Source organism: Plecotus auritus (assembly GCF_963455305.1).
Source record: "Plecotus auritus genome assembly, chromosome: 1".
Classification (NCBI taxonomy): Eukaryota; Metazoa; Chordata; class Mammalia; order Chiroptera; family Vespertilionidae; genus Plecotus; species Plecotus auritus.
This window is the reverse complement of record NC_137770.1, coordinates 52566461-52579354: the sequence shown is the minus strand read 5'-3', so window position 1 is coordinate 52579354 and position 12894 is coordinate 52566461. Positions and strand designations below refer to the sequence as shown.

At 52.9% G+C, this 12894-nt stretch overlaps 1 protein-coding gene across 10 annotated transcripts in view; it reads left to right on the top strand.

The window, feature by feature from the left end:
• The window catches only part of TLN2 (talin 2), a 425239-nt gene that overhangs the window by 371662 nt on the left and 40683 nt on the right, over positions 1 to 12894 (top strand). For all 10 annotated transcript variants that reach the window (XM_080659814.1, XM_080659812.1, XM_080659811.1 and 7 more), the window contains 6 exons: positions 1652 to 1798; positions 4991 to 5157; positions 6381 to 6564; positions 9947 to 10072; positions 10260 to 10376; positions 12565 to 12750. In XM_080659814.1, coding sequence (XP_080515940.1) covers positions 1652 to 1798; positions 4991 to 5157; positions 6381 to 6564; positions 9947 to 10072; positions 10260 to 10376; positions 12565 to 12750 — 927 coding nt within the window. The remainder of the gene's footprint in view (positions 1 to 1651; positions 1799 to 4990; positions 5158 to 6380; positions 6565 to 9946; positions 10073 to 10259; positions 10377 to 12564; positions 12751 to 12894) is intronic.

The following is a 12894-nucleotide window of genomic DNA, read 5'->3' as shown; positions in this document are numbered from 1 at the left end:
CTGGCACCACCTGTCATTCATTGAGCGATCTGTGGCCATCCTCCCTAGCAAAGCTCTTGCCTTCGGATTCGCTCTGACCCCTGAGTGCTTAGGGTTTAACCGTACAGCTCCAACAAGCACTGAGCCACCTTGAGCTTAAAACATGATTGGGGCATCCGCCTGCTTCAGTTTGACCTCGTGCTGAAAGCAATGAGCATGCCCAGCAAACGGCTGTATTTCAGGGGCCTCCCTCTGCGGAGAATTAGAGTGCCTTTCCCTCCTCAGTGCGGCCTTGCTGCTGCACTGGTCCGGGCGTGCCTGCAGAGCGGCTGGGTTGTGTGAGCCCGGGTGCCGCTCCTGCCGTATTCCACGTGGAGGTGGTCTGCGAGAAGCCCTGCCTTGTTGGGAAGCTTTTGCAGGCCCCTGGGTACCATAGAAGACACCCCAACTTTCTGGATGAGAATTTCCTATTCAATGGATTTAAACATTCTTTGAGCCTTAAGGGGTTAAGGGAATTCCCTTTCCCCCTAAAAACAGGAGGAAGTGTTTCAATAATAGGAGAATTTACATTTGCAGCCCCTTCACTCCTCAGAGTCCCGCTCCCTTAAACTGCCTCCTGGGATGACAGAGGGAGACAGCACCCAGGGGCCCGCCTCTCCCAGGTTTTACTCCCAGTACCTGAGGTTATTCAGTAACTCTTCATGACAGATGCTAAGCGGATAAGCCACAGCTGCTTGCTATTGTGATTTTTTTTTTAAATGACACTTATTGACCAGAGCCTAAAGGTTTTAGTTTGTTTTGTTTTCAGTTGCTTACCTGGGCTGGAAGTCAGATGATTATGACAGCTGTATTGATCAAACCCAAATGAAAACTGACGGGAAACAGAGCCAGAGGAGTGCGAACTCTGGGGGTGGCCGCGGATTTATTGCTCCTTAAAGAGACAGCTGGCTTCTTTTAAGCAAAGTGCCTTTGATAATCACACAAGCCAGGGGTCATGGAAAGAATGCGTGCCTGCTGAGCCGTTAGCTCTAAAAAAATGTACCTTTTTAAGGCCACCTCCAACCTGGCCTGATAGAAAGGAAGCCTGGGCCCCACATGGTCGCTCTCAGCATGGCTACAGCTGAGGAGGGGAGTCCTGCTTGGTAAACATACCAACTTCACAGGAATCTCAACACTTTAAAATATTCTTAACACTAAAGCTTTACATTTTGAACTTCTAATTACCCTCCAGGGCTGTTGTGAGGAATAAATGAAAGTAAAATGCATGACCTGCTTAGAAGAGGCGCTGGCACACAGTAGGGGCACAATGGGTGCCTGTGGAAGGAATCACAGAATTAATTGTCCAGCAGAGCTCATCTAACTGACATGCTTATCAGGTGGCACAGGACACAGACAAGCAATACACCAGGACAGGCAGCAAGCGCCGGGAAGGCATTAGGCTGGGATGATGAGGTGCAGACTTGCTTCCTGAGGGCTGTGGGCATTTCACAGTCTCTAAAAATGGGAAGCCAGATCAACCAAATTCCATACTTCCCCCAGCACAGACTCCGAGCAGCAGTGGAATTTTCCTAGCCAGGCTCCCATAGGACGCAGGAGAAATTTTCCACGCAGGGAGGACCTCGATGGCCGGGTCCATCACGCTTCTCCTTCCCCTCCCCGGCTGCCTCCGCAGATCGGCTTCCAGATTCGCACGCGGGTGCAGGACCTGGGCCATGGCTGCATCTTCCTCGTGCAGAAGGCAGGGGCTCTCCAGGTGTGCCCCACTGACAGCTACACCAAGAGGGAGCTCATCGAGTGTGCCCGCGCCGTCACCGAGAAGGTAAGGAGCTTGGCCCTGGGTCAGAGCCACAGTGACCTGCTGTGACCAAGGTCATAAGCAAGAGACTAAGCCAGAAACAACCCAGCCCAGTCAGGTCTGGGCATCTTCCCTCGAACCCAGGGTCCCCCCAGGGATGGGGCACCTCAGGGAGCTGGGGGTGATCCACGGGTCTTAAGAAACTGAGCATGTGAGAGGGACTGTCCTGCCAAGGTCAGGCCCCGGCGGTCCACCATGAAGGGCTCAGCTGTGGACAGAATGGACAGATCGTTGCAAAGTCCAGGGTCAGCCCCGGGAGCCCCTCCCTGCCACCCCTTGGACACTTGTCCCCTGTGCTTCCGTCTCAGGGAGGCCCCTCGTTGTTGCGGGGCTGAGTGAGAGGGACCTAAAGTTGCTTTCCTGTAACCTCTTTATTTCCAAACCAGACGTGATGTGGGGGAGGGTGAAGCCTGCCCGAAGCCGCATGGCACCTGGCGGGAGAGCAGGAGCCGCGTGCCATTTCTGACTGATGGCAGCAGTTTGTCGAACGAGTGGCATAGGGTGGTGGATGGGGTTCTAGGATCTCCGCTAAGTCACTCCACCTTGCCAGGCCTCGAATGCCTCATCTGTAAAATGAGGGTAAAGGAATATCATTCGTTCCTGGCCCGTGGGGTCGTGCAGACTAATCACCATGGTATGCGTATAAGGCTTGGCACAGTGCCAGGCACACAGTTCACTTAATAAATGCCAGCTGCCGTCTGTGAGCTGTCCTCTAGCACTGCCCTCCCGGGAAGTTTCCCGGTTCTACATGCCCCTCACTCCCAGCGTCCGCTCTGCTCTCCCGCAGTCCTTAGCCTTCGGCGTGGCTTATTTCTGAGTCACACTTTCCGGACAGCGCTTTCACAGGCCAAGAGGAGCGCAGGCTGAACACCCCAGCTCGGCCGGCTTTCCCGCTCCTGCACTCAGCTTCTTAGGACACAGAGCTCTGCCCTGTTTAGAAGCTTGGCAACAGGACTTGAGGGGAGGGCGGGGGACCCCTCACCTGGAAGCTGCCCTACAGAGGCTGCTCTGTAGGTGGCCCCTCGCCGGGGCTGTGATCTGGCCGCCTCCCGTAGCCCACAGGACCATCCAGGCCTCCTGGACTCCACAGGATGAGGAAGCAAGTCTCCCAGCTCAGGAAGGCACTCTCCCTCCTTTGAAAGCCCTTCCTTGTTATTGAAGCTACTCTTGCCAAGTTTCCCAGTAGAAGACCTTGGAGCAGGAGCAGGGGGAAGGGAGGGGAGGGCAGGGGAGGGTCCTCATCAAGCAGCATGATGTTGGTGAGCCTGGCCAGGCAGCGCGTCTCCCTGAGCTGGCCCTGACGGAGGACGCCTGGGGAAGGGTCAAAAGCAGGGAGAGGCTTGTTCAGAGCAGCCCGTCTGCTTGGCCCTTCTGATCTCCTGCTCTCCCTTCCCCCTCCCCCTGTGTCTTTCTCACACGTCTCGGTGTGTTTGTGTCACTCGCCCCAGCCATGCGCCCTTGCCTTGTTCACTTTTTTGTCCTGGTCCCCTAGTGACTGGTATAGTGACTAGTAGATGCTCAATAAACCCCAGCTGACTTGCACACCTTCCGCAGTGGGCGGGACACATTTTCCGACCCTAATTTTCACACTGGCTGAGAAGGCCCCTCCCAAACTCTTGATTACTTGCCTCAGCCTTTGTCCTCTGGGAGTTCATTCCAGAAATCGGACCCCTCCTTCCCAGGCCAACTCTGTGCCAGCCTGACTCACCTTTTCCTGGTGGGACACAGCGGAGTTTAACTTGGGAAGTAGTTGTCTGTGGGCTGGTCCCGGGACATGGTAGGTCCTCAGGAAGCGGGCACTCTGCCCCTCTTGCCTGACTGTCCCTGGAGGGAGAAAGTAGTCAAACTCTGGGCCTCGCACAGATGCTTGTAACTGCCTGTCCTGGTCAGCGTGCTTTAAAAAGGCAATCATAAAACATGTAGACTCCTCTTTGGGTCCGCCGTGGTCAGGATGGTGAGTGTGTGTGCTCAGGGATTAATGTGGCAGCTTCTGGCCTCAGGGCCTCCTTCCACAGGCCCATTCGTACTGCTTATGATCAGTGGCCAGCAGGCCACCCTGAGGGCACGGACAGAGTGTGTAGACTCCTCAGGAGGTCTAGCCATCTCTCCAGGAGAGGACAGTGGGGAAGGCAGATGAGCAGATCAGTGGCTGGAGAAGAGGAGGGGAGGGGGGTTGCAGACAGAGGGCAGAACCATGGGAGCCGGGAGAAGCCGAGGGTGTTGGGAAGTAGGAGCTGGCTGGTGTGGTAGGAGCTGTAATGCTGAAGTAAGGAGCTGGCAAGAGTGTGGTAGGAGTCCCGGAGAAGTTGAACCTGTTCAGCTCCTCCCCACAGCCAGGGAGGATTGTACGCAGCGTGTGGTGGGGTCAGGTTTGTGTCACAGGAGTGTCTCTAGGAACAGTGAGTGTTACTGGAGTGGGCATGGCAGGTGGCAAGGCAGGGTTCCTGACACAGAAGGCACTGGAATGCACACCTTAGCCAACTTGCTGGACCCTCAGGTCACTGGAATGATTCGGTGGCAGGTGACTCAGGAGTGTTGGGGTAGAGGTAACATACAGTGACCCCTCTGAGCTCCACTATGGAGAATTTTCAGTCAAGAGGTACCCTTCTACTTAAAAATGAAGAATATGTAAAAGTGTATAAAAAATAAAAACAAAAAGAAGCGGCCAAGGGAGGGAGCGATGAGTGTTAACAGAGGGGGCTGGTCTACAGAAATCCTCATCAGAGGGGACAGAAATGGCCACACCTTTCACAGGACCCTAATGCTGTATCCCTGCTTGTGGGTTCAGAAACATAATCATAACTAAATGATAGCATCGGCCCTCTCCAGAACGCTTACCGTGTGCCAAGTTCCATGTTAGACATTGTACATACATTTTCCTGCACTCAATCCTGCCAACAACCCTGATAGACAAGAAGTAATGGCTCCATTTTACAGATGAGGAAACTGAGACTTAGAGAAGTAAACCCTCCTACCCAAGGTTAGGTAACCAGCTAACAAGAATGCTGGTGTTCAGACTGAAGTGTTGACCCCAAACTGTGCTGTTAACCCAGGAGCTGCATCGACTCCCAGAGAAAGAATTCAGGGTTTTCAGACTGTGTGCACATTTGGGTTATGTTTCCTCCACTCCCTCTGACATTCCCTGTCTGCCCACAGGTGTCCTTGGTGCTGTCAGCTCTTCAGGCTGGGAACAAGGGGACCCAGGCATGTATCACCGCCGCCACTGCCGTGTCCGGGATCATTGCCGACCTGGACACCACCATCATGTTTGCGACCGCAGGGACCCTGAACGCAGAGAACAATGAGACCTTCGCAGACCACAGGTGCGGGCTCCTGGGTGGGGCTGGACTGTGGAGACACTGCCCAGCAGCCAGAAATGTGGCCATCCGATTTGATGTCAACAAGACGTTCAAGTGGGGAAAGGGAACCACATCCTATATAATAAAAGGGTAATATGCAAATTGCCCCTAATGGCTGAACTACTGGGAACAACCAGTCGCTATGCCGCTCACTGATGCTCACTGACCACCAGGGGGCAGGCGCTCAATGCAGTCGCTGCCCCCTGGTGGTCAGTGTGCTCCCACAGGGGGAGCTCGGCTCAGCCACAAGCTGGGCTCCTGGCTGCGAGCGCAGCAGTGGTGGTGGGAGCCCCTCATGCCTCCACAGCAGCGCTAGGAATGTCCGACTGATGGCTTAGGCCCACTCCTCGATGGACATCCTCCGAGGGCTCCTGGACTGCGAGAGGGCACAGGCCAGGCTGAGAGACCCCCCCGACCCAATGCACAAATTTTCATGCACCAGGCCTCTAGTAATCTAAATAAGCCCCTTTTGCCAGCTGTCCACACAGAGTCGTGTTCCAGCTCTGCCTCTCAGCCCAAGCCCAGCTTGCTCTGCAGAGGGTGGCTTTCGGGTCTTCCACTTGCACGCTGGAGCACTGGCCTCTGTCTGCTCACCAGTCCCAACAGGATTGGGAGCACGGGGTGGGGGCAGGGACAGTGAGCTTGTCCATGGTTTGGGGTGTGGGACTCGGAGCCTCCAGTCTCTCCTGGGCTGGCTCTTCAGGCCCCACTCGAAAGGCTGGTGCCAGGGTCTCTATTGCTGCTGGAGACCACCCATATCGTCACCCCGTGTCCAGCGCCCTTTCCCTCTCTCCTCAGCCCCAGGGCTGGGCTGGGAGAGAGTCCCAGTGGTCCCCCTTCCAGGACCCAGTCTGTTGGCTCTGATGTGCTGGGAGGGTCCCTGGTCCCTGTGTTCCCTAGCTATGACGTATGTGCAGGGAAAGGGGGGGCCTCAGGAAGGAAGCTGACCTCTCATTTAGCTGCAGGGCTGTTGGGCCTGAATTTTTCATTGAAGTTTTGCTAGTAATCAACTCTGTGACTACAGGGCTGACTCCTGCATGGAAGATGTGCGCCTCTGATAAGGGAGGGGAAACATCTTCCTCAAAATCCTTTCACAAAAAGCCCCTCTGAAGGGTTTCTTTTCCTCCCACTGTCAGTAACCACGCTTGGCCCTTGTCTCTCCCCTCCCATGTGCTCTCCCCTTCCAGGGAGAACATTCTGAAGACGGCCAAGGCCTTGGTGGAAGACACGAAACTGCTGGTGTCCGGGGCTGCGTCCACCCCAGACAAGCTGGCCCAGGCAGCCCAGTCCTCAGCAGCCACCATCACCCAGCTCGCCGAGGTGGTCAAGCTGGGGGCCGCCAGCCTGGGCTCTGATGACCCCGAGACCCAGGTACGGGTGGGCCTGGGAAATGGGGGGTCCTGGTAATCCCACAAACACTGACACCAGGCCTTAGAAGAAGCCAAAGGCAAAACGGGAACTTGGAAGCAAACAGTGTGTGTGTGAGGTTGTCCGTGGTTTGGGGACAGTAGAACGACCTTATCCAGGCAGGACTGTGGCATGGACTGCGGGGAGGGGTCAGGCCAACAGATTTGTGAGGAATCTGTGCAGAAGACTCAGCTGAGCTTGGTACAAAATTGAATGCAGTGAGCATTTGGAGATAAGGGAGAGTGAGGGGCAGGGCTGACTCCACATTCAGGCTAGATCGGTGAGTGGGGGTGGAGCTCCCTGGAGGGAGCTGGCTTGGGCGGGAGATGAAGGTAAGTTCCGTTTGGGGCATGTTGAATTAGAAGTGGCAGAGGGACATGCAGGCACCGCTAGTGTGTGGGCATGAGCCCGCTCAGGTACAGGGATGTGGATTCAAGCGTGGTTGCCACACAGACTGTGACCCCAGAGCAGGGAACATGTGCATAGGAGAAGGGGGCTTCAGGCGGAGCCCTGAGGAATGCACGATTTAAGAACATTTAAGGAGAAAGAGATGAGTAAGGAGATCGAGAAGCAGGTAGAGCTGCTAGGAGGAGAGCCAGGGAGACTGATGTGAAGCGAGGAGTGTTCCAACCCAGCGATGGCTGAGGAGTCAGGAAAAGGGAAGGTCTAAGAGCTGGCCACTGGCTGGAGGGCAGTGGTGACCCCAACCAGGGCCGTTCATGTGGAGTGGCAGGGAAGCCCGGCGAGGGTAAGAAACGGAGCCAGCAGCTGTAGACACCCTACCTGAGAAATTTGGCTCTGAAGTGGGAGAGAGAAGTGGAGGGTAGGGAAGGGCTCTGTGCTCCTATACTCTGCCCTGATTTAGCAGTTTCATTGGCGTTATCTGCCTATGTCCCTCAGCCCCTGTCAGCTATCAAAAACAGTAATCACAGCTTATTAATCTTTGAAACCTAAGCCCCAACACAGCTCCCAGTACATAGTGGATACCCATCAAATATATGTTCATCTGTGTTTTTGTGTTGTTGTTGTTGTTTTGGATTTTTGTATTTATTTTATCTATTTATTTTAATATACTTTTTATTGTTGATAGTATGCTCACCTGTTTTTAAACTAACAGCCAAGTGCAAAACTTACATTCCCTCTGTTCTCTCTATCCCAGCACCATCATATGTAGACACTTTCCTTTTTACTGATGAAACAAATAGACTAGTAAACCAGTCTGTTGGGCCCATTTGGACAACATGGGTAGAGAGCTCCCCGCCACTCTGTGCCTGGGTCATCGACAGGTACTGTTCTGATGAGCACAAGGCCACCAGCTCTGCTCCCATGCGGCCTGGCGCCCTGAGGGAACCTTGCGAAGGTGGCCGCTTTACTCCTTCTGCTGGATTTCTCTCTGACAGCATCAGAGCTGCCCTCTGCAATTCGAAGTCTTCACAGAAATCCCTGCGGTATTGTTCCTACTTCTGTGGAGGAAGAAAAAGCTTGAAAATGCATCCTTGGGGTGGCAACTCACGCTCTCTAAGCCTGGCTCAATTTTAGGAGAAGTGACTTGGCCAGAAACTGTTTAAATCTTTGAACAGAGAAATGTATTGACTTGCTCAGTCTTAACTCCCAAGTGGTCTAGATATCCTAAAGCTTCAATTTCTAATGAGACTTCTAGAGGGAAATGTCCCCACTTTCCAGCCAGTTGTCCAGTGACCAGGGATGGGACAGGGCAGGTGGGATAGTGGCAGCTCTGATGCTTCTGTCCCTCAGCCTCCTCTCTCTGCCTCTCCCTGCTACCGGCTCAGGAATCAGTGTGAGGTCCCCACATATCAGCCCTTCCCCATAAACCCCATCACAGCCCAACTTGCCCTGGTTTCAGAGGTTGGCCACGGTTCCGTGCATCCTGTGGGTGAGAAGGCACGGGATGGAGAAGGGGGCTGTGAAATCTCAGTGTCCCTGTGCTTGCAGCTGACAGGGCCTCTCAATTTCTAATATGTGTTTCCATGTACATTGTCCAGTTCATCCTCACAGCAGTGCGGGGAGATGGGCAGGGCTGGTGTTGATGAGCTCGTTTGTAGGAGCCAGAGCTGTAGAGCGTAATATAGTCTGGAGGTGAAGACCATGCCCTTGGGGTCACATTGACCAGAGTTCAAGTCCCAACTTTCCACTCCCAAGTCCTGGGAGTGTGGGCATAAGCATTTTAGTTCCCAATTGAAATGGCAGTGGTGAGGACTGAATGAGATAATATGTGTACGGTGCATGGCTCAGCCCCTGGAACACTGCCTTCAATAAAGTGAAGTTGCTGTTGTTATTGAAGTAGGAGTTGTGATTGTAGCACCTGGACCTAGAAGAGTTTAATGTCCATTGTCACGTGTCCCTGAGTATGGCTGCCACTTCAGGTTCCAAGTCTAGCACACTGGAAGACAGTCTGTGTTTCATTAGAAGAGGGAAGATGCTATGTTCTGTGGGTACACACCTGTGTATTCACTCATTCCACGAGCACGTGCTGAGTGCACAGAAATGTGTCAGGCCCTGTTCTGAGTGTAAACTCACAGGCAGGAGTCCAGGCCGGCCCTCCGGATCTTACATCCAAGTTTACATCCAAGTCAGGGGAGAAGGCAGAGGTGTTTAAGAGAGTGAATACTAAAATAATTCCACATGCCGATAAATGCTGTAAATAAAACGGCAAGCTGATGGGGTTGCAGTGTGGGTGCGGGTGTAGGTGAGTGTGGCCGGGATTCAGTTTGGGTGGTCCAGGAAGGTCTCTGAGGACATGGCATTTGAGCTGAGACTTGCAGGATGAAAAGAGCCAGGTCCGGTCCGGACAGAGAACAGCAGGAGCGGAGGCCCTGAAAGGGGGATGGGTTGGGCCTTCCAGTGGAGAGGAAAGGCCCATGTGCCTTTAGCATGTTGAGTGAGTCAGAGAATCCAGGAACCAAAGCCGAAGATGCAGGTGGGTGGCCAGGGAGGCCTTGCAGGCCGGGATATGAGGCTCATGTTTTGTTCTCAGCATTTTTTGTCACCAATTTAGAGCACAGGTAAATGGTGCTGCCTCTTGGGTGTCTGCTTAGCCACGTTCATTCTTTCCGTAGGCAGTGTGTCCACAGAGCTGCCCTCTAGGAGGTGTGTAAACATGTCAAATAGCCTGGGAGAGCTTTTCAAAGTCTGGATAATGGATCTTCCTCCAGACTCCTGCATCAGAATGCCCAGGGGTGGCTCCCAGGACTCTGTGAGTTGCAGGTTTGAGAGCCACCGACTTAGACACCCAGATGCCCCCAGCCTGCCATTGGGCATGTGCTCTAGGTGAAGCCAATAGGTGACTGCTTGGGGTGCTGCTCACCGGGGCTTCCTGCTCTTTCAGGTGGTGTTGATCAACGCCATCAAAGACGTGGCCAAGGCCCTTTCAGACCTCATTGGTGCTACCAAGGGAGCTGCCAGCAAGCCCGCCGATGACCCCTCCATGTACCAGCTCAAGGGGGCTGCCAAGGTAGAGTGGAGCCCCAACTAGGGGCGAGCATGCAGGAGGAGTGCTGGGGAGAGAAGCACAGGGTGCACATCGGAGCTCCTTTCTTGCTTAAGGAAAGGTGGTTTTGCTCATGGCATCAGATCTGGAACGGAAGGGGTAGGGATGAACCCCAGTGCACTGTTTCCTCTCAGCCTTTCTTCCCATGCAGGTGATGGTGACCAATGTCACCTCCCTTCTCAAGACTGTGAAGGCAGTGGAGGACGAGGCCACGCGGGGCACCCGGGCGCTTGAGGCCACGATCGAGTACATGAAGCAGGAGCTCACGGTGAGGAGCCAACATCACCTCCCTGGGGCACCCATGTCCAACAGCTGACCCCAGCCAGGCTTTCCTGAGATTGTGAGGATAAAGAGGTTCTACCCGGAGCGCCTGAACTAGGAAGGCTCACTCCCCTGCCTGCCCGAAATCCAACCTGGTACTGTCCACCCCAGAATTTGGTTAGGATCAATTTATAATTGTAATTAAGGAATCAATTGAAATGTATCACGTAGGACAATTCAGGTTTAATGACTCTAAAATTGCAGCATGAAACCAAAGCATTACAGAAGATTCCTGGCAAAGGGAAAAGTCAGTATAGCTATTTGAGTTTTAATCATCTACAATAGTGTAGCCACACTCACAGACCCTCTGGATTCCCGTTGCAACCAGCAACACTTCACGCTTGCTCATGTGTGGATTTTGGAGTCTGAGATTTGCCAATAGAAGAACCTGGATGCCTTCACCTGAGACACTGCCCTTTAAACCCCAGCTCCCTTCTCTTTGAAGTGTCTGATTTCAGAGAAGTCCACCCTGTGTTCTTTCTTGCCTGGCTCCAGTGTTGCTGAATGATGGGGTCCTGGCGCTACTGTGATGTGGATATCTACCTGTGGTTGTTTTGGTTCCGTGATGATTGGACTGACTCACCCTAATCCCTGGAAACAGAAGTATGCTGGAAATGAGTGTTTCAAACAGTTCTTTCTAATAGGAGGTCTGGTTACAGATTCAACTTCTTTTTGGAGGTGGGGATGAGGGACTGGCCTTTGCTGCCAGTTGTCCTGCATCGTTACAAGGTCACCTGTGAAGGTCACGAGCCCTTGAGGGTCAGCAGTGGAAATGAGTGGCTCTCTTGGGCTTTGGTGATGGAGCCTGATGTTCTTTTCTCCTGTCTTTAATGAACCCACCTTGGTTAATGTTGTGCTAAGGAATACAGGTGGTGTCCTTAAGTACTGCTACCTGGAACTTACCTGCCCACATGGGCTGGGGCTTTCCTACCAACATCTGGACACATGTTCTGACAGATGTGAGTGGGCCTAATAATGGCAATGGGAGAAAATTTGAAATGTGGAGCTTTCCTGGGAAATTATAGACACATGGTCAATCTAAGTATCCCAGTGTGATTTTAAATGGACCCAGATTTGAAGTGGACACAGGAGGTTCCAAAGAGCATGAGCCAGGAGGGCCACATTCCTGTGGAGGGCTCTGTAAGTGTGGCCTTCATTCCAGTGCAGCCTTCAGGGGTGGGCCTGGGGGGTGGGGTTCTGCCTTAATTGCAGCTGCCCATTTTTAGGGAAAGTGATATTTGACACTGATTGGCATGTGGCAAGGATGATGGCTGGGCCCTCCTTTCTCAAATGAGATCAGGGAAGACTTCCCTGCTGAAACATGGCTGCTCAGGACTGAACACAGCAGCCCCAACTGGTGCGGGAGTCCTCATGGGCGGGGACAGGTGCACACTCAGCACACAGCCAGGGCACTAGGCACTCATGGTGGGGAGACAAGCCCGATGGGCTGGAAGCATGACCGGGTTGGCTTGACTGACAGGTGGAACTTTGAAGTGGTATGGTTAATTTGCCATGGTTAATTTGTTCCAGCTCCTCTGGAGGGGTGTGTGTGTGTGTGTGTGTGTGTGTGTGTGTGTGTGTGTGTGATGTGTGGTTAAATAATTCACAGTGTCACTGTGGCACACTCCACATGAACACCTCCGCGCAATTATGCAGTTATATTTGTAAGACAGGCCAAGAATAGAAGAAGCGGGATGTTTCATTTCCCCCAGCCCCACACCCCTTTAAAGAGAGAGAGGTGAGTCCAGATTGATGCATCCAGGTCAGCCAGCATCGGGACTGCAGAGTTTCTGGGGTTGGGAAGCCACAGACCCACCTTCCCTGGGGTGGATGTTTACACACATTGAGTACCCATTTTTGCAGACAGACACGTGGGTTAATGCTATGGGTACATCGCTCTGCCCTCATTGTTCTCCTAAATGCTGAGTATAGGTGTTCAAGGCTGATCCATGAATCTGGAAAGCAAGAACGATATTACTATGCTCACATTAAATTTCTCATTTCCTGCCTTTTGCTTTCTTCCTGTTGCCAGCTCAGTTTTCAGACTCTGAGCTGCAGCCTGGTCGGAAAAGAATAAATTATTTTTGTCCTTCCCTTTTTTTATTTTTTTCACCTCTTCCATTTCTAACTTCCAGGTGTTTCAGTCAAAAGAAGTACCTGAGAAGACATCATCACCTGAAGAATCTATAAGGCTGACGAAAGGTATCACCATGGCAACAGCCAAAGCCGTAGCAGCTGGGAACTCGTGTAGACAGGAGGACGTGATCGCCACTGCTAATCTGAGCCGGAAAGCCGTGTCAGATATGCTGATGGCTTGCAAGGTAAAAGCCTTGGTGCTGTTCTGGATGGATGGATAGTTCTCTGTCATGATTGAGTTGTTTGGTTTAGTCTGGAGAAGGCAAGGGGCGGGGTTTGTACACAGGAACAGCTCAGCACCTTGAAGTATGGACTAAAATGCATGCTGA